This window comes from Caloenas nicobarica, chromosome 25 (genome assembly GCF_036013445.1).
Source record: "Caloenas nicobarica isolate bCalNic1 chromosome 25, bCalNic1.hap1, whole genome shotgun sequence".
NCBI lineage: Eukaryota > Metazoa > Chordata > Aves > Columbiformes > Columbidae > Caloenas > Caloenas nicobarica.
In genome coordinates, this window is record NC_088269.1 from 6,476,758 (window position 1) to 6,499,013 (window position 22,256).

Here is a 22,256-nt window from a genome sequence, read left to right on the forward strand (position 1 = left end):
GTATGTGTCAGCTGCAATGAACTGTCCCATCCTAGAAATCAGGTTTCTGATAAAATTTACTGTAAACACAGATGTAAGAAATGGTGTGTGAGAGACCTCCACTTTCAGGAAGTGGCTGCGCAGCATCCTCAGTTGAGAAGCATGGCAACGGTTATTTTGCATATTGGAAAAGGTGAAACACTGGTTACTCCGAATGTTTATCTCCTCTCTGTGTGGAAATCTATGTCAAGATTGTCACATGTATTTCTCTGAGAGTCACAATGCTGGTGATAACATTACTGCTATAAATATGATTTAAGGGCAGCTACATTTGACCGTTTCCAGAAGGGACTCCCAGTTGTTGAGAAAAAGATGACTGGACACTACTGAGTAGGCAGGGGCTAATTTATATTATTTTTAAAGATAACAGCTATTCGTGACTGGCCTTCTAGATTAAAGATGCTAACAAACTAACAGCCATTGGGGAAGGTTTCATAAGATATTATTTCCTGGCTTTTCACAGCTTAAGGACAACTCTAGCTGTCTCGAGTGTGGTGTGGGTGCCATTTGCAGCGCTTGACATGTTTTAGGGAAGTGAGCAACAACTGTGTCTGCTCTCTTGAGCACTGTCCACTGGCTTATTTCTAAGCTGATCCTGTCTAGGGATAGTTTTGTCAAGACTGTTGAGCCTCAGCGATGCTGTGTGAAGTGGCGTCCTGCAGCTGGTCCACGTCCCCAGGGGACACCTCTGTGCATGGTGGCCTTGGCCGGTTCAGCACGTGCGACTGGCCATGCTGCAGCTCTGGCTGTGCACCTCCCTTTGCAGTGGCACCGAAGTGCTTAATGCCAGCAAACCTGGGAGAAAGCAACATCTAAACCCGATGGAATGGTCAGAGCAGTTTTGGCTTGGGTGCTGAGGTGGAGAACGGACACAAATAGTTAATTTCAGCGCGTTTAGCAGGTTTTAAAGAGCTCTGCTATTTCATTTACACAGCCCACGAGCTCTACGCGCCTTTTAGCCCGAGTCCTGACCCCGGGAGCCGATGGCGACGCCGCCGCTCCTCGGACGCGGGGCCTCTCGTTCCTGCCGCGCGGCTCCTTTAAGGGCGGGCGCGCGCCCGCGCCACGTGCCGCTCGCGCCGGAGCCGGAAACGCCGTCGGCCGCGGCCCAGGCCCCGCAGAGCCGAGCGCTGCGGCCCAGCCATGAGTCGCCCGCCGGCCCTGCAGGCGCAGACCTGCGGCCCCTGGGAGATGAAGGAGCGCCTGGGCACCGGCGGCTTCGGGAACGTCATTCGTTGGCACAACAAGGTAGGCGGCGGGCGGCCCGTCGGCGCGGCCTGGTCCAGGGCCGGCGCTCAGGCGAGCCCGCGCTGTGTCCGCAGGAGACCGGCGAGCAGCTGGCCATCAAGCAGTGCCGGCAGGAGCTGAGCCCGCGCAACCGCGACCGCTGGGCGCTGGAGATACAGATCATGAAGAGGTGAGGCGGGCCTGGCCCGCGACGGCCGCGGGGCGCGGTTGCGTCAGCGCCGCCCGGGCCCGGGGCGGGAGCGGCTCGAGCCGGTGTAACGGCCGCGCTGAGGGCCGGGCGCGAGGCGCCGGCGGGCGCTCCCCGTGCGCTCCAGAGGCGCCCGCCCCGCCGCGGGGGCGGGGGAGCTCGCGCCGGAGAAGCCCCGCGTCGCGTTTCCGCAGCCCTGGGTGCCAGGCTGCTGCTCGGGCGCTGCTGCCGCTGCCCTCGGCGCTGGCGGTTCCGCTGCCCGGTGCGGTGTCCACGCTCGGTTGACCTTTGGGGCGTTGCGTTCATCTTGGAGCGCAAGGAATTGGGCTGAGGCCAGGTCCTTGAAGGATGGATGAATTGCAGACCTTTAGAATTCACCAGTTCAGTTTCTAAAGGAATTAATATCCTTGTAGGACTTTGCGTGCTGACCTTGAGCATGTGAAACAGCATGGCTGTTGCAGAGCAGTCATCTCTCGGGTGCCATCGTGGTTCCACTCATCATGTTTATTTATTTGCCTCATTTCCACTGCTCAGGCTGAACCATCCCAATGTGGTGGCTGCCCGTGACGTCCCTGAAGGGATGCAGAAGCTTGCACCAAATGACTTGCCACTGCTGGCCATGGAGTACTGCCAAGGCGGAGACCTCCGCAAGGTGATGTCCCTGCGATGGCGACCAAGGCCTTCTCAGCTCATCCTTGGGTTTCTATTGAAGTTTCCCTGTAAAACCTCTGTTTTCACATCCTGGTGGTTCCTAATTTTTGTCTTGGCACCAAGAGGTTTTGATCAGTTGGTTGTTGATATTACATTCAGCTTTTGAAGACCTAAGTGCTTTCTGAAACATTTTGTATTTGTTTGGCTGCAAGTGACACCGTGAGGAGTTTGTGCGTAGAGGGTGAGGGATGTGCGACAGGATGTGAGTGTGGCCAAGACCATCGTAGGGCAGGGTATGTCTATGGGCTATACCCTTCCTGGGAGTGAGTAACTCCTGTCTGTTATAGGAAAAAATAACACACGTTAATTCTAGTCTTGCTGTTTTTCTAACCTTTGCTGTAATCTGCCTATAGATAAACCCCAGACCTTAGAGTTGAGATTTGAGCTGGTACTGCCAGGCACAGAGGAAGTGGCTATGAAGGATGGAACAAGTAGAAGGAAGAGAATGAGGATGACACTGACTTATTTCACCCACTCCTTTGTCCTCTCATATGGTTAGACCAAGGCCTGAAGTTGTAATTGCTGCTGCTGGAGGTTACAGTCCCATAGCGTTTTGTACCTCTAGAGAATTTCATTGCTGTTACTGGAACGTCATGCATCTGTGAGAGCTTGTGGGACTGTGAGCTTGTATCCTGTCACTCAGGATACAAGAGGGGAAGGCTATATTCTGTGTTGTTTTCTTGCAGTACCTGAATCAGCTGGAGAATTGCTGTGGCTTACGGGAAGAAGCTATTCTCATCTTGTTATCTGATATTGGTAAGTGGTAGCGGTACCTTTAGTTGTCTGAACTATGGAAGCCCTTTCAGTGCTGAAGTCCACTTCAAGGATATGCAGCAGTGACCTTAATGACTCCATCTTAGACTGACCTTCGAAGGGTATACTTGTTTCTTGTCTTGCTCTGCCAGCCCTCCCTGTAGGAGAGCCAACCTTTGATTATTATTCTTGAAAACGTAGAGATGTATTTTCTTGCCCAGCAAAAACGCTGCTCAGGATTTTCTGGAAGGTTCTGGATAGCTGAACACTTGCCAAGTGGCTCTGGTGTATGTTGCACATCAGTCTCCACCCTCAGCTTAACAGCTGATCGTCAGGACTTCAGAGTGTGTGCGGTCAGTGGGTTTCCATTAGCATTTGGGCCACCACTCCCTGGAATTACTGACAGCTCTGGTGCAAAGATTGCCAGGTGCTGTTTAGAGACTTTGGAGGTGGAGTTTTCTGGTCAAGCTATGTTGTGATCTTACCGAGTTGCAGCTGAGGCAAAATTGGTTAGGTACTAAGGCTTTAGAAGGTATTTAAGAAGCACGTTTGGGGCAGACGTATGCGTAGAAAGTGGGCTCGTGCTATGTACAGTTAGTTACACTTTTACGAGTGGCGCTTTCTGTGTGTCAGCCTCTGCTCTCAGGTACCTTCATGAGAACAGGATTATCCACAGAGACTTGAAACCGGAGAACATTGTGCTGCAGCAAGGAGAGCAAAGGGTAAGCAGGAACCAGGTGTCTCTGCCTGCACAGACAAGTAAGTCTAAAAGGAACATGCATGTGCTTCATGCGGTTACAGTGGTCCCTCTGCAAGAGCACTCAACCCAGGATAACAGCCAGCTTAGATCTGTGTGTCAGATGAACAGTATTCTGCATGCAGCTGAGGTGAAAGGTTATATTAGACTTCTGCTAACACCTGATATTTTGACTTTCAAAAGAGCAAGGCTGTACTGATTGACCCAAGATCTGAATTAGCAAAAATGTCTCCAGCTCTGTGTGTGTCAAGCCAATGACAACTTTACATACTTTGTAGTTTCAGGAACCTACAGGAGCCTCCCATTTCCATCTCTTCATTGGCACCTTTCCTGCATGCCTTTGAAGAGCTGAACCTTTTCTCTCTCTGCTGTATGGTGTATGTGAGTTTAACAGTGTTCTTATTTTCTGTTCTGTGTTTCAGTTAATACACAAAATCATTGACCTCGGATATGCTAAGGAGTTGGATCAGGGTAGCCTATGCACATCCTTTGTTGGGACTCTGCAGTACTTGGTAAGGAAGGAGTTCGACTAGAAGAGCAGCCACTGCTTTGCAGTGGGGTAGGGTTAACTGTTATCAGGCTTTGGGCTGGGAGGAAGTACTTGTTCTGGTATGGGGTACATTTGAGGTGCTGCAGCTAGCAAAGGTAACTGTTTTTTCCGACACTGGGTTTTCACAGTGTCTGCTAGCTATGCCTGTTATCAATAAGAAGCAAGAGTGCCAACTGCTGTTCACTCTGAGAGGATCTCAAAATTCATGAGAAGCAGAGCATTCAGCACCATCTTTAATCTGTTGTACAAATATTAATGAGCTCTTAAGAGACAGAGCTAAGAGATGAGTCGCTTTGTCTCATGTGTGTGCGTGTAAACTGTCTCAGGCTCCAGAGCTGCTGGAGCAGCAGAAGTACACGGTGACAGTGGATTACTGGAGCTTTGGCACACTGGCCTTTGAGTGCATTACGGGCTTCCGACCGTTCCTACCCAACTGGCAGCCAGTGCAATGGTGAGTGAGCTGGGGCCAGGTGATAAGGAGAGTGCGTGCAATGTGACAGGTGTGGTCCCTTGAGTCTTAGGGTGATATCCCTATGTTCCTTGCCCTTACGGATACCGACTCCCTTCACAGGAGTTTGACATACCTGAGCAAGTTCAGCATTCCTGATACTTGCTCTTTGGGATCAGGACTGACTCCTGCAGGGCAGGTAGCAGAAACCAAAGCGGTGTCTGTGTTACATCCCTCAAGTGTAGCTTTAAGAGCCTGCTAACATGCAGGCTAGGAAAGGCAGGTCATTATTTCACCATTGTACTTGCTTGAATTCACTAGGCATACAAAAGTGCGACAGAAGAGTGAGCTGGATATTGTTGTTTCAGAAGATTTATCTGGAGAAGTCAAATTTTCTAGCAGTTTACCCTACCCAAACAATCTAAACAGGTGAGGACTAGAAACCTGTTATCACACGCTGGGATAAACTGTTTCTTCTGCAAAAAGACCAGGCTTAGATTATGTGCCTTACTATGTTAGTCTGCGAATAAATTGAGGATGACACAAACAACACTTGTGTCGTTTTTCAGACTTGTGAATCTGCTTCTGCCTTCTAAACAGTGCATTTGTGATTGGGATGGGGAGGTTGTTCATCAGTCCTCCTGCAGAGACCAGGCCGTATGGTGACTGCAGAGGCACTTTTTCATCTTCTGATCCTCTTCTTAATTTGGTCCTTCAGTGTTTTGGCTGGGAGGCTGGAGAAATGGCTTCAACTCATGTTAATGTGGCACCCACGACAGAGAGGTACAGATCCTACATATGGACCCAATGGGTGTTTTAAAGCTTTGGATGACATTTTGAACTTGAAGGTGAGCAATGGCTCTGTATTGCCCTGAAGAGTTTTCCAGAGAGCAGTTGCCTGTACCCCATGAGAGAAGAGTCTCAAGTCATAGACCTAGGAGGAGAGCAGCAGCAGAGAATCTCATTTAGCTGTCTCTGCACAGTAACAGGTGCTTTCTTGCTTATTTGAGGACAAATACTCCCTGACCTTGTTGGGAGTAGCAAAAAGCTGCTGTGTGTGATTGGTTTCATATTCTGGTAGAGGATTCTGCAGTTGAAGCTGTTTAATTGCCATGTGGCCTCTCTTCCACTTGAGGGAGAGCAAGGACTTTGGCATAATGTTATGAAGTAGCTGCAAAGTGACTTCTCGAGCCCCACAAATTCTTTGGCAGTTTATGAGTAGCCAGTGTCTCGGTCTTGGTATCTCTGCTCAGACACGACCAATGTATCCGTAGCCCTTCTCATGTCACACTACTCTTCTTGTAGTTGCTTCGTGTTTTGAACATGGTCACGGGAACCGTACACACCTACCCTGTGACAGAGGAGGAGACTCTGCAGACTGTGAAGGCCAGGATCCAGTCAGATACGGGAATCCCCGAACAGGACCAGGAGCTACTGCAGGAAGCTGGCCTTGCATTGTTTTCTCAGAAGTTGGCCACTAAACATATAGCTGATAGCAAGGTGAGTCTGGCTACTCCCTTCCTTGCTGTTGAGTGAATCAACAGGCACTCTCACTTTGGGAGCACAGCACTGCCTGCTGTTCTGGCAGGCATTTGTCATAGAACCACAAAGACCTAACAGCCCTTGCAGATTAGGCACCTAATATGGTGCCTTTAGGGTTCAGTCTTTGGCTGAGGAGGAACTTTCTGTTTATGGCGTTACTGAGGCTTTTACAGAGAGAACCTGGTGGGTCTTTTGTCTTTTGCAGGTGAATGATACGGCGGCTGCAGACACAGACCTCCTCTTCCTCTTCGATAACCAGAAAGTTGCCTATGAGGCTCAGGTTGCCTTGCGTCCTCATCCAGAAAGTGTCGACTGCATCCGTAAGGACTTTCTCTAGCATGAATGTGAGAGGTTGTCTGTGTTGAGAGGGCTGCCTGTGTTCTGTATCATGTGAAAAGAGTGGACAGAGCTTTTGCATATTTGGACTGAAGAAGCAGTAAAATGGACTGGCATAGCATTCGTTCAGTTTGTCAAAATAACTGAGGAAAGGAATCATTTGATTTTGATACATTGGGGAAGCTGCATAGGGGTTAGCCAACTATAGGCTTTGCAAGAGGTAACATGCCCCTCAAAGAAGTGATGCTTTGGTCTCTTTCGCAGTGTGATAACACTACTTGTATGCTTCATGCTCATATGTATGTTTCCCTCCTCCTCCCCTGCCCCGCTCTGTTTCCAGTTCAGGATCCAAAGAAGAATCTCCACTTTTTCCAGTTGCGGAAAGTATGGGGTCAGATCTGGCACACAATCCGGATGCTGAAAGAGGACTGTAACCGGCTTCAGCAGGGGCAGCGAGCAGCCATGTACGGTGGCAGTTTCTCTAGAACGCTTATCTCTCTCTGCCTTTGCTCCCCGGTGAAAGGGAAAGGACGGGAATGGGGAAGCCCATGAGTGGAGCTGTTAACAGTTAATGAAAAGCTGAGAGTTCCATCCCCTGACACAACTGCTTTTGTGCTCACTGCTACACTCTGAAATACCTATTTTGATATAAGTGGAAGCCTGCATTTTTAGTTTAGGAGGGTAATAGGACCTCCTTCTTGTCCACGCAGGATGAATCTGTTACGTTACAATAGTACCCTCTCAAAGATGAAGAATTCCATGGCCTCCCTTTCCCAGCAGCTGAAAGCAAAGCTAGACTTCTTTAAAACAAGCATCCAAATTGATCTGGAGAAGTATAAAGAGCAGATCGAGTTTGGAATTAGTGAGTATAGCATCTGGGAAGCAGAGGTCTTTTTATGCCTCTTATCCCCCGAGTATCTCCCTTTTCATGTATGAACCTGAGAAAAGCAATCACTCTTCTTTCATTCCTTCATAGCTTCTGAGAAGTTGCTGTTTGCCTGGAAAGAAATGGAGCAAGCTGTGGAACTTTGTGGGCGGGTATGTTTCTAAATCTAACTGCTTCTCCTAAAGAAAAAGAAGTTAAGAAGTTTGGTGGTTTTGTTTTGTTGGGGTTTTTTTTGTTTGGTTGGGTTTTTTTGGTTTGGTTTGGTTTTTTTGTCTGTGTTTTTTTTTAATGTTGTTGTTGTTTTGGTTTTGTTTTGTTTGTGATTTGTTTTGTTTTTATTCATTGACCTCCTTTAAATAGTGTCTGGATTGATTCTAGATGTCACATTGGTTTGGGTGGCACCATTTTTGTCCATTGCCAGTACCTCATGAAGCTCATTGTGTTTGTAAGGCTTAGGGGGAAAAGGGAGATCTTCGTGAATGTGATAGGAGATTTTGCAGCGGTTGCACCCGGGTGTCCTGCTAACCCAATCCTGGAGCCAGGAGAGCTGAAAAGAGGATATAGGACCTAGGTTGAAGTGAATGGGAAAGCAAATGATTAGATAATTGAACACAAGCATTTCAAGCATCAATCTTGAATTTTCGAAAGTCAACGGTTTTCCGTTCTTGGTGCACGTGTACCTGCTCCCAGTAAGGCATTCAGCCTTTTCACACAAGACTAGCCCTGTAAGTAGGGCCAAGGACCGTTGCTCCCAGACAAGGCGTGAAAGGTGACTAACTAGTTGATATCTTACTCTTTTGCAACCTTTTCTGCTCCTCTGCTGCGAGGAGGCAGAGAGCAGAATGGCTGTCTAACAAGCAGCAGCGTCTCCATGTGAACCAGTTCAAGTGAAAAGCAGAATTTGGGGTGCCAGGAGTGGATGTGGTTGTGTGTTGAGGAAAAAGGCGAAAAACGGCGATGGATAGGATGAGAGAAGAGATCTGGAATAGCTGAGGAAAAGGAAGCGTGATGGCCTGGGAACCAACAGCACGTTTCCTACAAAGTCTGACCCTTCAGTGGCTCTTTGCAGGCTGAATTTTTTATCACAAAATTCTCAGAAGTTGTTTCACCCCGGAGCACCACGCTGATTTCCTTCAATTGAAGTTACTCATATTTTCATTTGTCTTTTTTCAAGGCTGCTGTTTGCATCTTGCCAATGTATTTAGAAATGTGAATGAGAAAAGACGAGCCAGTTTGAGTGGTAATGTCTCTTAGTACGAGACTGTTTGTTGCTTACGTTCTGCCCCGCTTTCAGGAGGATGATGTGGATCAGCTAGTGAAGAGGATGATGGCCCTGCAGACAGACATCGTGGACCTGCAGAGAAGCCCACTAGGTCGTAAACAAGGAGGAACACTGGAGGATTTGTGAGTTGAGCTACCTTGAACTTGAGATGCAGGAGTATTGCTAGCTAAGCTTATTCACTGCAGGACAAGGAAAGTGCCATCTATTCAGCCCAGATTGTGGGGAACTGGGAGGACTTTGACTCCTTTCCTGTCATTGGTCTGATATGGCAGACTGGTATACACAAAAGATTTGAGTTCTTGAACTACTCGTTCATAATTTAGGTTCTAGAGAAGTCCTTTGTGTTCTGTGCTTTTTTTCTTCTAGAGAAGAACAAGCCAGAGAGCTGTACCGGAGACTGAGAGAGAAGCCAAGAGGTAAAAGACATTTTAGCTCAAGGTCAGCTTGCTTTGTGTGGATAGTAACTTTGGAGATGCAATAATGAGCATTGAGAAAACTCTCTGCATTCTGGGCCTGCCGCTACACTAGCTGCACATGGACTCTACTGAACCCACATTTTTTTGGAGCGGGGAGTCAGTTTTAAACAAGGCCAACCTTGCTTTCTTGGTGCTTTTTGAGCTCTTTGCAGAGCAAGCTGCTGCTACGATATATGCTGCTGCTTCTGTCTGTCCTGTAAGTCAGCCCTTCCGTGTAAGACTCTGACTCTCATTCCAGATCAGAGGACAAGTGGTGACAGCCAAGAAATAGTACGACTGCTCCTACAGGCAATCCAGACCTTTGAAAAAAAAGTCCGAGTCATTTACGCTCAGCTCAGGTGAGCTTTGTAGAGTCAGCTTTTATTGAGGGTTAAGAGAAAGCGTTTTCTCTTTCAGCAAGAGGTTTTTTTCTCGAGTTTTAAAAACCGGTGTGTACAGCTAATGAGATCTCAGAGTGTTACAGGAAATAAGAAACTTCAGAAATGTTCCCCTAGTGCAGTTGCCCATGTGTGATGATTTGTTTTGTTTTGGTTTGTTTGGTGTTTTTTTTGTCAAATAGTAAAACTGTAGTTTGCAAGCAGAAGGCCCTGGAATTATTCCCCAGAGTGGAGAAAGTGATGAATCTGATGAATGAAGATGAGGAAACAGTTGTTAGGCTTCAGGAGAAACGACAGAAAGAACTGTGGAACTTGCTAAAAATCGCTTGTGTAAGTAAAATAAAACTCCAGTGTAACTTGAAAATATGGTTTGTAGCACAGGTTACTGAAATAATTAACAGTAAATTTAGTATGTCCTATGGTTCTTTTCTCTGTTATTTTGAATTAGTATGAAAGCCAGGTTCCACGCTGTCTCATGCTCCCGGCTGCTGTGAATTAGTGGAAGTAATCGCAATCTGAATCTTCTGCGTTTTTTTCAGAGTAAAGTACGTGGTCCTGTCACTGGCAGTCCAGAGAGCGTGAACACGTCACGTCTTGGTAGCCCTGGTCAGCTGCTGCTGCAGGTCCCCTCTGGAACGTACGGTTTATCAGAATCGGTCAGGAAAAGGTGAGGCAAAGTCTGGAGTTCTGTAACTGCCAATGCCAGCACTACAAGACCGGGGCTCCGGCTTTGTGAAATAATTACACACGGGCTTTGTCACATTTTACACTTCGTGTTCAGCTTCTGTTGTCAGCAGCCTTTTCTGTGTAGTAGCTGGACTTCCTGGGGCTTGTTAGTCTTCCTTAAGAAAAACGGGATAAGGTATAGCACTTACCCTGCCTCAATAATAAGGGGCTTGTTTTATCTGGAATTGTTGGAGCATTGTCAGGTGAGGTGATGGTAGCTGAGCTGTATCAGAAAGAAGGGACTGCTGTTACCAAGCACATGTAGTTCTGGCTTGCTTAAATGAACTGGGTCACCAGCTGGAATGCCAGACCTTGGGTTGTTTTTTTGTATGTTGCTCAATCCTTTAGTTCACTGGCTGTTCTGCAACTTTAGCAACAGTGACTCCACATAAGAACCTAACTCCAACCTGGAACGTGCTTCCTTTCCCCATCCCAGTAAATCTAGGGATGCCACCGACTTCCCCAGTTGCAATATGAATTACTAGCTTATGAGCTGACTGATAAAAGGTTAATATTCTTCAGCGCTCTGCAGCACACCTGCCAGAAATATTTCCTAAAGATAGAGGCAGCACCTCTTTTAACAAAACTGCCATGGAAAATAATTGTGTAATAACTGTCTCTTTCAGTGAGGAGCTACTGCTGGAATCACAGAAACTCTGTAGCCAACTAGAAAATGTGATACATGACACAATGAAGGATCAGGAGCAGAGCTTCATGGTAACGTACTTGATATTCTTCTATAAATGGACTGGGGAAGCTCATGGCTTTCTACTTCTGCTTGGGTAACTTTGCCACCAATAAGTATTATGGCTAATAGAAATCTGCATATTACTCTTTTGGACAAGTTGAGAGTAGGAGTTGTGGGAGATAAAGCACCTACTCCCTGACTTGAAATGCTGATGGACACGTTCCCTGCTTGCCGAGAATGGGAGCTGTGCGCTGGGACTTAGGCTGTGCTGAACAATAAAAGATGAGGGAAGGCACTCGCTGTCGTACAAAAATACTGCAAAATTACACTCTTAAAATTAGGAAGTGCTTGTAGTGGCAATACAGTGGTGGGCAGGGATGCTTATTTAATGAAACCGAATATTGGAAAGAAAGGGAAATGTCAGAGAAAATAAGTAGATTCAGGGTTTCCTTCACAGCAGTTGCATGGTTCATCACAAAACTATAAATTGCTTCCCTTTTATTCTGGAGAAATATCAACTGTAAGCTAGTGCTGAACTCTGTAGTTCTAACTATTTATTTTTTAGGCTCTAGATTGGAGCTGGCTACAGCTTCAGGTAGAAGAAGCAAGCAGTCCAGAACAAACCCAGATGTAAAATCACTTCAGTTGCCTCTGAAGATGTGCTATTTCAGGAAGCCGACTGTGAAAAGCTGCTGCCTCTGAGAAGGGAAGTTCAAGTGCCTCTTTCTACTGACACCTACTGCTTATGTGATACACATGACCTGGCTTTTAGTATCCACTTCTGAAGACACTTTTTTTCACAAAGATACAGTAGGAAACGCCTGTTCTAACTCCTTGGAAAAAGTTCTTAATCGTGCCTTCGGACAGGAGATGTTCTTAATCTCTATCCTGATGCTTAGGATCCCTTAGGCATCACATGGGGTTATTTTGCTGCCTTTTAGGCTTTCTAATGAACGTGTGCAATCAGCTTGCACAGTCACTGATAGGATATCACCTTCCTAATATACTTGAACTGTGAACTTAATTTCTTAACTTTGCCGATTTGCACTTTTTTCCTTAAGTGTCATGGTTGTACTTACCTAATACTTGTTTCCTATGTGGGAACGAAATTATCTAAAACATGTAAACTTTTGGTTTGCTCTTTTTGATACCCTCAATAACATTTTAATGAAAAAGCTGCTTTTACTGTGCAGGTCTCTAAAATGTGAGGTGTAAGGATGTTTTCCTAGAGACCACAGAGAAGGAAATCTTCAGTGTACACATACAGTTTAAAAAAGCATCTGCAGATTATTAACTATGCTTGAAGCTGCACCCAAAAAAAAGGCAAAGCACAGATGGATGGAGCACAGCTTTTCTGAACCTGACTGAGAAAAAAGACACAACAACACTATGTTCCAACTGTGACCAATTTATTTAATTCTGATGTAAACCGAAATTCCACTACAGCACAGACACCACCTTTTATAAAAGGTTGCAAAGTACAGGACATGCAGGATGAAATACAGTAATGGGGGAGAGGTGGGATTTTCTTCTGTTTTTAGGAACAGATTTAAAATACGGGAAACTGAAGTGAAACGTGGCACAGATACCACAACTTCCATGCATACCTTCAAGTATCTTCCTTTGATGTGCTGGCACTCTCTAGACTTCAGTGTTGGGTTAAAATGCTTCTTTGGAAAGTTCACACTTCTTTAAATTTCAGGGTAATATTAAGGCCAAAACCACACTGGGTACACTTTTCCTTCATCTTCCAGAGCACCACCTGTTGTACCTAGAGCTGCACTAAGCTTCCAGCTCAAATGCCAGCCCAACTTTGTGACCTCCAGCACTGAAATTCTTGCCATCAAGCAAGCCTGAGAGGGTCAGCTTCACACCTAGGAAAGCAAGTAGCGAGACCCTTCATAGACCGACATCCTGTACGCTGCCTTCCCTCAACTATTTGAGTCTCACTAATGTGTACTATGTGCTATAGGCACCTTTGTATGTGCACATCCTTTACTTCTATGAGCCTACACAAGATTTCTAGCTAGCTGTTCTGTTCCAGAGATAACAGTAAAATAACCTGTAGTGTAGTATTATTTGCTGCTACCAGTTGGACTTACGTACCGGGTCGGAGGGTGTGAGCGTAACCAATTCCAATCAGGCTGGCATTATTCACTTTAGCCTACAGGAAAAAAGAAATCACAGTATTTATACACAGTATAAATACTCGGACAGAATTACCCCAACGCCCTGAGAAGGTGGCTTAGGCATTAACTATTTCAGCCAGTTGTAGACAACCTCTAGTGGAGGCATATTGCAGGCTTTTCCCCTCAAGAATTCCCAGCTTAAGCTGTAACAGGCTTCAGTAATAGTTCCAATCTCTCCCTCAAATTGTAACCTGTTGCGCCTATGTAAAATGCCACCCTGTCCTTCCCTGGCCCCAGCATTGTCTCTCTATATCCTTTAAAGGGCTGGTTACTACAGTCCCTTAGTAGCCCATGAAGCCTCTCTTGTTCACAGACCCCTCTTCATAAATTGCTTAGTAGTTTGGTTGGTTTTGGTTTTTTTTTTAATGAACAATAAATATATTAATATGCAAACCCATTTTTGCATTACTAAGTTTTCAGCTGTTCACAATGGTATTTCCCACCTTTAATTTTGGCTGAATTGTCCTGAACTAATTCTTGTTTTGAACTACTTCATAACACAAATTTTCAGTATTTACGGGAGCTCGAAATACTCATTCCTGTAACAAAATTCTTACCACAATGGAAGTCTTCTCATTCATCTGGTACTTTGCAGCAATACCAAAACGTGTGTTGTTACTGCCAGCAGTCCATGCAAGATTGATGGATGTCTCAACCTTATTATTAACCTTCTGATAAATAGACCCACCGAACTCGGTGCCATCATTCCTGTTTGTAATAGATGCAAGTGTGTCAAGCCTTGCCTCGTTCAGTAAATCATGACTCTTTAGAGTAACCCTTTCCCACAATCATTTGGTCATTACCTCTTAAAAAGAAACGAGCTCCAATACTCCCCTGTACCCATGCTCACTTACTTCCCAGCCGGAGCTGGCAGACTCCTGCTCAGAGTTTTTACCCAAACATAAGCTTTGTTTGCAGAAGGAAATCACTTTCCAACAGTTGAGACCCATGGCTTGACCTTGCTTGCTTAAGAAAGCAAGCCTGCGATAACGTATCAAGTGACAAATCCAGAAGAAGCCTTAAGTCAGTAACGGGAATGATGAGACTGAAAACAATGTCATTGCATTGCAGTTGTTTAAATAAACCATCTTGAAAGACTCTTGGAGCATCTGAATGCTAGAGCTCCTCTGCAATGACAGCCGGAAACGCTCAGGCACAATGCAACACGCCTCTCTCCCGCGCCTCAGGCATTTCTGAGCCAGCAGCTTTCTGTCTGGTGGGAGGAGGGGAAGGTACAGTAGCTTAATTGAGGGCTCTTTTATCTAGCAGCAAAATAGAAGCTGAAGGTTACAGATTTAAATTCCAAACCAACAGAATAAAGTGCTTTTACGCCACTGTCTTATGTACACAAAAAACCCAAAAAAATCACCCTGAAACAAGGTCTCGAAAGACAGCAAAGAGTTGGAAAGTTGCTCCTGCTTTAGTTGTACTGAAGATGAAAACATCAAATACAAATTATTTTGAAAGAAATCAGCATCTCCTTCCACCCACCCACCTTTCAACCTAACTGTTAATGCTCACTACCCATCTCATTTGGCTCCTTTGATAAAGTTTCTCTAGACTCAGATAATACTTACACATTAGTGTGCAGCTGAAAGTCTCCTGCCTTATATCCCAAGGCAAAGTTATTTTGCGAAAGCTTATACTTGGCTGTATCAAAAGCCATCTGGTAGCCAGCAAGCCAGCCTTCATAGCCCAGCACCGCCCAGCCATGGACGGTTGGTCCGGAGAGATCAATGTCTACATCGCAGCCTAGATTTACATATTCTCTTTTGTAGGAGGTCTTTAACTTTCCACTCTTCTTTCTGCAGAGAGAAACATGCCATTCTATCCCTTGCAATTTACAAGTATGTATTATATGTAGTTTTATTCACGTGCATGTCCCTTAAGACCAGTCAATTAATACTCAAAAGTTAACAGCTGCTGAAGAGGGCAGGGGATGAGAGTAATATTTGACACCGTCTCCCACAGCATCCTCACGGCAAAACTGAGGAAGTGTGGACTGGATGATCGGGTAGTGAGGTGGACTGCAAACTGGCTGAAGGAGAGAAGCCAGAGAGTTGTGATCAATGGGGCGGAGTCTGGTTGGAGGCCTGTATCTAGTGGAGTGCCTCAAGGGTCAGTTCTGGGACCAATACTGTTCAATATATTCATCAATGACTTGGATGAGGGAATTGAGTGTACTATCAGTAAGTTTGCTGATGACACCAAGCTGGGAGGAGTGGCTGACACGCCAGAAGGCTGTGCTGCCATCCAGCGAGATCTGGACAGGCTAGAGAGTTGGGCGGGGAAAAATTTAATGAAATATAACAAGGGGAAATGTAGAGTCTTGCATCTGGGCAGGAACAACCCCAGGTTCCAGTACAGGTTGGGGAATGACCTATTAGAGAGCAGTGTAGGGGAAAGAGACCTGGGGGTCCTGGTGGACAGCAGGATGACCATGAGCCAGCACTGTGCCCTTGTGGCCAAGAAGGCCAATGGCATCCTGGGGTGTATTAGAAGGGGGGTGGTTAGTAGGTCCAGAGAGGTTCTCCTTCCCCTCTACTCTGCCCTGGTGAGACCTCATCTGGAATATTGTGTCCAGTTCTGGGCCCCTCAGTTCAAGAAGGACAGGGAACTGCTGGAGAGAGTCCAGCGCAGGGCCACAAAGATGATTAAGGGAGTGGAGCATCTCCCTTATGAGGAAAGGCTGAGGGAGCTGGGTCTCTTTAGCTTGCAGAAGAGGAGACTGAGGGGTGACCTCATTAATGTTTATAAATATATAAAGGGTGGGTGTCACGAGGATGGAGCTAGGCTCTTCTCAGTGACAACCAACAGTAAGACAAGGGGTAATGGGTTCAAGCTGGAACACAAGAGGTTCCACTTAAATGTGAGAAGAAACTTCTTCTCAGTGAGGGTGACAGAGCACTGGAACAGGCTGCCCAGGGGGGTTGTGGATTCTCCTTCTCTGGAGACATTCAAAACCCGCCTGGACGCCTTCCTGTGTAACCTCACCTAAGTTTTCCTGCTCTGGCAGGGGGATTGGACTAGATGATCTTTTGAGGTCCCTTCCAATCCCTAACATTCTGTGATTCTGTGATTCTGTGATTCTGTAATATTGGTATTATATATATTTACATGGTGCCACTTTTTCCTCCACCATCTCAAACTCCTTAAAATCCTCAAGAAACTAATTTGCCAATGGCCAAAAAGCTGAAAAATAATTTTCAGCAGACCTTGTCCTTCTGAGCCAGGTATTATCCACTGCCTTCAAACTATTCTACAGTGCCTGCAGAACATTCTACAATGAATTCTGAGCGTTTACACAACAACAAGCGTAAGCACTTGTAATGAAAAGTTATGGGAAACTTAACAGAAAAGACTTACCCTGTGTTTGGTACAAATGTAGTGTCAAGAGCCACCTTAAATCCTTGAGCCAACTGCAAAGAAAAACAGACATCTGCTCAGAAATCTGCTGATACGCAATTTGTTATATTCCACTACTATAGCTCTACCTCCTGTCTAAAGAGAAGGTGCAACATGACAGTAATGTCTCCCACATTTTACAATGAAGTCTGAAGATGCTCTATGATGAAGGATTAAAATTTGGACTTTTTCTCCCCACAATGAGGCCTTGTAACAGCGCAAATTATTAAAGGAAGATTGCAAATCTAGTATTGACAAGAAAATTGAGAAACTACGTTAAAGAAATAAAACTGTTCAGTTCATGTTTGCTTATCCCCTATAGTTCAAACAATTAATACGGTAGCTCAAGAATCTCTCTCAGAATCCACGGGAGAATTCTAAGACACACTATGACTTCACAGGCCAAGCCGGGTACCTTCCTCAGCTTTCCCACCCTTGTTTGGAGCTGGACAGCATTGTCCATTTTAAAGCACAGGTAAAAGTGCAAAACCATAACTACAAAAAATTATGTCCATATGTGGCCGAGGGCACCACAGAACTTTTACTACTTTTGGCACCGCTACCTTACACTTCAGGCATTAAGTGAAAAGCGTAAAGCTATTACTTGCAAAAAGAACTGTGTGTTTTGAGAGTGCTGTATGCTAGCAACCCTTTGTGTAAGCAGTGCCAAGCTGCAAACACTAACCTTTCTCTCCAGCCTCACAAATTATATTCAATCTTAACGCAGCCAAACCTAAATCCTTATGTATTAGAGCATTTAGAACTACGAGACCTCTCTTTTGTTTTCTCTGCATGACTGCAGCAGTGACAGTTGTACATAGATAAAGTGCATCTTTAAACAAAACCTCCTATTTGGAGTGGATAATAGTGACACTCATTCATCCAGCTAGCTAATTTCACATGCCCATAACTGCAGTAACTCTGTACCTTTGGATCATTACGTAGCAGCACACTGCTGTGGGAATGCTCGTACCCCCACCCCCAAGATTCAGGATGCTCTCTCTCAATCTGTGCATTCTGCAAATATATTTGTCAATGTTTTCCGCTCAACTCTGCTTTCTCATACGCAAAACCTTTTTGCAGCTGGTATCTACTTCCTCTTACCTGATCCTCCACGGAAATTTCTGTTCCCAGTGTGTTGTCTGTGTTCCACTTCTGGGTGAATGTAAGTCCATAGGCTTTGACATTATATTTGGTCTCTAGACTGCCTGAAGCCTTGCCTGTGTCTGTGTTGGAAGAACCAGATGCAGTGAATTCCTGCCAAGAGCATAATATGAGTTTCAGCACTCTGATATTTAATTCCATTCCGTTTTTCCACTAGTCAAGTGCCAGCACTCACACTTGCTACCTTTAGGCCTTTTGACAGAATCCTTGAAATCCTCCTCCTCTTCCCTATCCCCATCAAAAATAAATATTTTTTCATCACAAAATGCTACTCCTTTTGCTGTCTCTATTCCGAATATTTCTTTTATGGAGTGTGCCGATGGAGCCCTGGAACTTGCTTAGGTTGGAGAAAGCACTATTACTATTTACTCACTTTTCATCTGCATCGTGATTTGATTACCTGCTCCCCCACCTTTCATTTTAACCACAGTTTTTTCCTAACTTATCCATCAACCCCGCCCCCACCAAAAATACCTTTTTCCACCATCATTTTCTGCTCCAAACTGGCAAATTTCAACATTCCATAACTTGCTCTGTACCTTCAAGGCCTTCAAACACCCAAATATTTCTGTATCATAACAATCAGAGGTACTATTAGTACCCAAGTACGAATTGGATCTCACGCTTAGTTCCTAACCCTATCTCCATCCCCAAAACCCCAGTTTATTGCAGAATAGTCATTAGAAACACTAACGCGCACAAAGCCTGCAGCAACAGACAACTGTATCAATACCGTATCTATCTCGTTTTCCCTCCTGCTGTTTTTACAGTGTTCTTACAGTGGATTGTTTGACAAAGACTGGAAATGGCTTTACATACATAATCACACAGCAGATCAAGAGCTTTGGACATAGTCAGACTTCATGATGTGGATGATAACACGACTGAAAACAATGGAACAGTTTATGAACGACAGCATGCACCACAGAAAACCTCACTGGACAAAGCAATAAAGAGCCAACATGCCAAAAGTCACTATTCTTACCAGCTGGATAAGCATCCAACATGAAAGTTGCATGGAAAAGAAGAAGCCCATTTTAGAACTTATTATGATTCTTCGTGTTCAGTTACATTCAGAAAACAGCATAATTAACCATTAGCATATTATTTGAGAATCAAAACTTCCAGCCAGGAAAACTATGCATATCATGAGATGTCACCAACTGGCAGCAGTCACAGCACAGAAGCCACACAGTTCCTGGTGCACAACGCAAGCAATCCATCAAAAGCTCGACAGAGACAGAACTCAGTAATACAAAAGGAATTACACCATTAGCATGGGAAGAACGCAAGAGGAGGAGTGAGCTAAGGCAAATATGGTTATGAAGGAGGCTGAAAAGCAGCACAACTTATCAACCAGAACAGCATCAGGTGGCACCACACAGAACTGAGACTCAGCGCCAGAATAAGCTTATCTAGTAAACAATACATGCTTGTGGTTAAAGACCAAATCCTTTCCTGGTTTTGCCTGCACTCCTGTGAAATCATGAGGAAGCTGCACTTCTCAATCATTGAAGTGGGGATCATAGTATTTCCTAGTTATCTGAAGTGCTAAAGCCTAATTAATGTCTATAAAATGCTCCACATAAGGGATACTGCAACCATTTCATTTTAATCAAATCTTGCATTGGAAGCATGGTGGAAATGAGCGAAAATGAAGTTAAATTGTGGCTCTTACTGCCCCTTGGCCTTTTGGATAAAAGGTCAGTCAGGACTCTAAATCCTATAAAAACCAAAAACAGCAGAGGAACTCAGATGCATTTGTAAGCAGAAGTGAGAGCTCTTTAGGGTGAAGAAACTCTTACGTTTAGATGTGGCAATGGAAATGGGGAGGAAAGCCACACGTACACAACAAAATATGTGAAAATTCTTGCATGCCGCAAGAACAGAAGTACTGCTACGTCAGTTCCACACATCGTTATAGAAATACCTCTGTCAGCTACAGGTTTTACTATGAGAACTGAAAGGGAGAAGCAACACCTGCTAGCAAATTATTACCACCGACCAATTCAGGAACTTGTCCTTCCCTTGCAGTGCTGGTGATGTCAAACGCACCCAATACTTACCACTCCACTGGAAGACTTGGTCTTCAACTCTAACTTGACAATTCCAAATCCTGAAAATAGAAGAGCACACAGTGTCTGTTTCACCACAATACAGAAGCAAGGCTTATTTCCAGCACACCCGAAGTACAGCAAATAGACCAGACTGACATGAAACAGCCTATTTTCATATTTCAACAGTTGTTGATCTTATTGAGGAATGATCGGAGCAATTTTCACAATTCAAAGTGGGTGGCCTCATAATTTATAGTCATAACAGTCACCCATCATCAAGTACCTCCACTTTCTGTAGCTACCTGCAGTCTGGGACCAATCGATACAGTTACCATTTCTTCTGATTTATTCAATCTACCTTTATATTTCTGGTTGCAGGGCAGGAATTTTTTTTCTTTCCTTCTCCAAAAAAACCATGTTTCAACTTACTTCAACCAGTGCATATGCAGAGATACTATCGCTTTCTTCCTTTTCTTTTTAATCTGCTACGGCTCTAGGGGAATACCCGGCCCTTGTGCAGAGTAGAAGAGCCTGAAACAACTGACGCTAAAGCAGGGAACTTGAGTTGAATCTTAGTAGAGACCAGGCCAGAGTGCTTTTTAATTTCATGTAGCACATGAATTTGGGATGCAAATGCAATCTTTATTACACACTCACAAAAATAGATGAAAAATATCAATGCTTTTCAAGACACCTAAGGAAAAAAGTACGAAAGGTTCTCAAACCACAGCCACGTTACTTACCATATCCCTTGTTGAACATATCCCGGGCAGACTTTCCCAAGTCACCGTATGACGGTGGAACAGCCATTGGATCTGAAACATATTGGAAGCTGTAAGAATCTTGGGTTCAACAGCATAAATGTCTCTGACCAGTACTCGCTGCGTACCTCACCAGTATGGAACTACAAGACCTTTGAAGAACGTTCACGGAAGCAATCCTTGCGTCACCGTTGCTTCGTCAGAAACACTATTAAGAGCTTCTGGACACTTCCACCATTTTAGTTGCTTACCAGTGTACTTGATCCCTCTGTCACAAATGCAACAGCATCTGTATTAAGCAATTGAGTCCTGTTTTCAGACAGTCAGCTCCTTCCTAAAATGAAGCACTTTGGCAATTTACATCCCATAGTAGACAAACGCTCTATGTTCAGTGACTGAATAACTAATCTGCACTATGTAACTATCAATACATGGACTCGATGATCCTTATGGGTCCCTTCCAACTTGAGATAGTCTATGATTCTATAAATTTATACCTGTGGGTTTAGAGGATCTAAAATAGCTGGACATGACTGCAGGTTCCTTATCTGAAGATTAGTACGTAAAACCGGTACTTCTCAAAATTACTATGTAAAAAGGCCTTTTGACCTGTCAAACATGGAGGGAAAAATTACAGTCAGTAAATAATTAAACTGGCGAAAGAGAAACAGAATGCGCACTTTTGTAACAGCATAGTTCAAAACATTATAATAGTTTTAACAACACAGCTACGGAGCAGAGCATATCTGGTCTCCATCAACCAGACGCAATGACGACAGCTGACAAAACACAATGTAAAGCCAGAAAAGAAACATTAAGCCCGAGATCCAGAACTAAGCAAAGCCTCCTCACTCTTGTGCTTTGACCTTCCCTCCCACAACAATAAAATTAGCACAAGAACCACAGCAGAAAACCTATCAAGAAATAAAAGGCTGGGGACAACTGATGCTCCACACTGCCATCTCCAGATATAGTGCACAGCACGGCAACGCCTCTACATAAACTGCAGAAAGATAACACCGAAACCGTACGCAAGAGAGAGAACGAGAACGACCCTCGGCGCCGCCGCCGCCCTCCGGCTGCGCCCCGGCCCCGCGCGCGGCCCTGTCGGTTACCGACCCGCGTTACGCAACGGATAACGGAGCGCGGCCGCCGGCCCCCAGCGGAACGCTCGCTCCCCGGCGACCCCGGCGGCTCGTGCTTTCCAGCCGAGCGCTGGCAAGACCCCTGGCCGCCCGCGGCGCGAGAGCCGGCCCGCAGCCCGGGGCCGCGGCCCCGGTGCCCGCGGGCGCCTGGCCGGGCCCGAGGCCGCGGAAGCGCCGGCCGAGGCGAGCCCCCGGCGTCCTCTCGGGGCTCCGGCCCAGCCCCACCGCGGCAAGGTGACTCGAGGGACGCCCGCGTCGGCCCCGACGAGGCCCGGAGGGCGCCGCCGGGCTCCGCCCAGGCAGCACCGCGGGCGCCGGTGGGGGCAGCCCCGCGCCCCGCCCGGGACCCCAGCGCCCCGCCCGGAGCCCCGCCGCTACCTGCCGGCCGCGCCGCCTGCGACTAGGAGCGTCTCGCCGCCCCCCACCCCGCGTGCGCGGCCCCGCACGCAGGCGCACCCGCACGGCGGCCGTTGCTCGGAGCCGACCTGCCGGGGCCCGCCGCGCGGCCCCGCCCTGGGCGCGGCGGGGC

General features: G+C 46.0%; 2 protein-coding genes across 4 annotated transcripts; one reads left to right on the top strand and one right to left on the bottom strand.

The window, feature by feature from the left end:
* Positions 1 to 1,131: 1,131 nt before the first annotated feature.
* On the top strand, positions 1,132 to 12,716 carry IKBKB (inhibitor of nuclear factor kappa B kinase subunit beta). The gene is made up of 21 exons (XM_065651744.1): positions 1,132 to 1,287; positions 1,362 to 1,456; positions 2,009 to 2,126; positions 2,872 to 2,941; positions 3,572 to 3,660; positions 4,118 to 4,207; positions 4,572 to 4,696; positions 5,015 to 5,122; positions 5,412 to 5,541; positions 5,999 to 6,193; positions 6,441 to 6,555; positions 6,912 to 7,035; positions 7,282 to 7,433; positions 7,548 to 7,609; positions 8,752 to 8,861; positions 9,106 to 9,155; positions 9,454 to 9,553; positions 9,775 to 9,922; positions 10,132 to 10,259; positions 10,945 to 11,035; positions 11,572 to 12,716. The coding sequence occupies exons 1-21, from the start codon at positions 1,183 to 1,185 to the stop codon at positions 11,638 to 11,640; spliced, it is 2,274 nt and encodes a 757-aa protein (XP_065507816.1). The 5' UTR covers positions 1,132 to 1,182; the 3' UTR covers positions 11,641 to 12,716.
* On the bottom strand, positions 12,399 to 22,204 carry VDAC3 (voltage dependent anion channel 3). 3 transcript variants are annotated; one of them, XM_065651747.1, is made up of 9 exons: positions 22,106 to 22,204; positions 20,565 to 20,636; positions 19,831 to 19,880; positions 17,705 to 17,857; positions 16,562 to 16,614; positions 14,773 to 15,000; positions 13,753 to 13,903; positions 13,113 to 13,170; positions 12,399 to 12,880 (listed from the first exon to the last, which is right to left on the bottom strand). In XM_065651747.1, exons 2-9 carry the CDS (start codon positions 20,629 to 20,631, stop codon positions 12,789 to 12,791), a joined length of 852 nt encoding a protein of 283 aa, XP_065507819.1. In that variant the 5' UTR covers positions 20,632 to 20,636; positions 22,106 to 22,204; the 3' UTR covers positions 12,399 to 12,788. The 3 variants fall into 3 exon arrangements, with proteins under 3 accessions (XP_065507819.1, XP_065507821.1, XP_065507820.1); XM_065651749.1 differs by lacking the exon at positions 22,106 to 22,204 and adding an exon at positions 20,711 to 21,041; XM_065651748.1 differs by lacking the exon at positions 22,106 to 22,204 and adding an exon at positions 20,735 to 20,850.
* Between the last annotated feature and the right edge of the window lie 52 nt (positions 22,205 to 22,256).

Bases quoted from the DNA above. Each gene is read 5' to 3' on its own strand.
- IKBKB (XM_065651744.1), top strand. From the start codon at position 1,183: ATGAGTCGCCCGCCGGCCCTGCAGGCGCAGACCTGCGGCCCCTGGGAG. The intron at 7,036-7,281 runs GTACGGTGGCAG...TTGTCCACGCAG, and splicing joins CAGGGGCAGCGAGCAGCCAT to GATGAATCTGTTACGTTACA. The intron at 7,610-8,751 runs GTATGTTTCTAA...CCCCGCTTTCAG, and splicing joins CTGTGGAACTTTGTGGGCGG to GAGGATGATGTGGATCAGCT.
- VDAC3 (XM_065651747.1), bottom strand. From the start codon at position 20,631: ATGGCTGTTCCACCGTCATACGGTGACTTGGGAAAGTCTGCCCGGGAT. The intron at 17,858-19,830 runs GTAAGTATTGGG...TGCTCTTGGCAG, and splicing joins CCAAGTCTTCCAGTGGAGTG to GAATTCACTGCATCTGGTTC. The intron at 16,615-17,704 runs GTAAGAGGAAGT...TTTTCTTTGCAG, and splicing joins AAATTTCCGTGGAGGATCAG to TTGGCTCAAGGATTTAAGGT.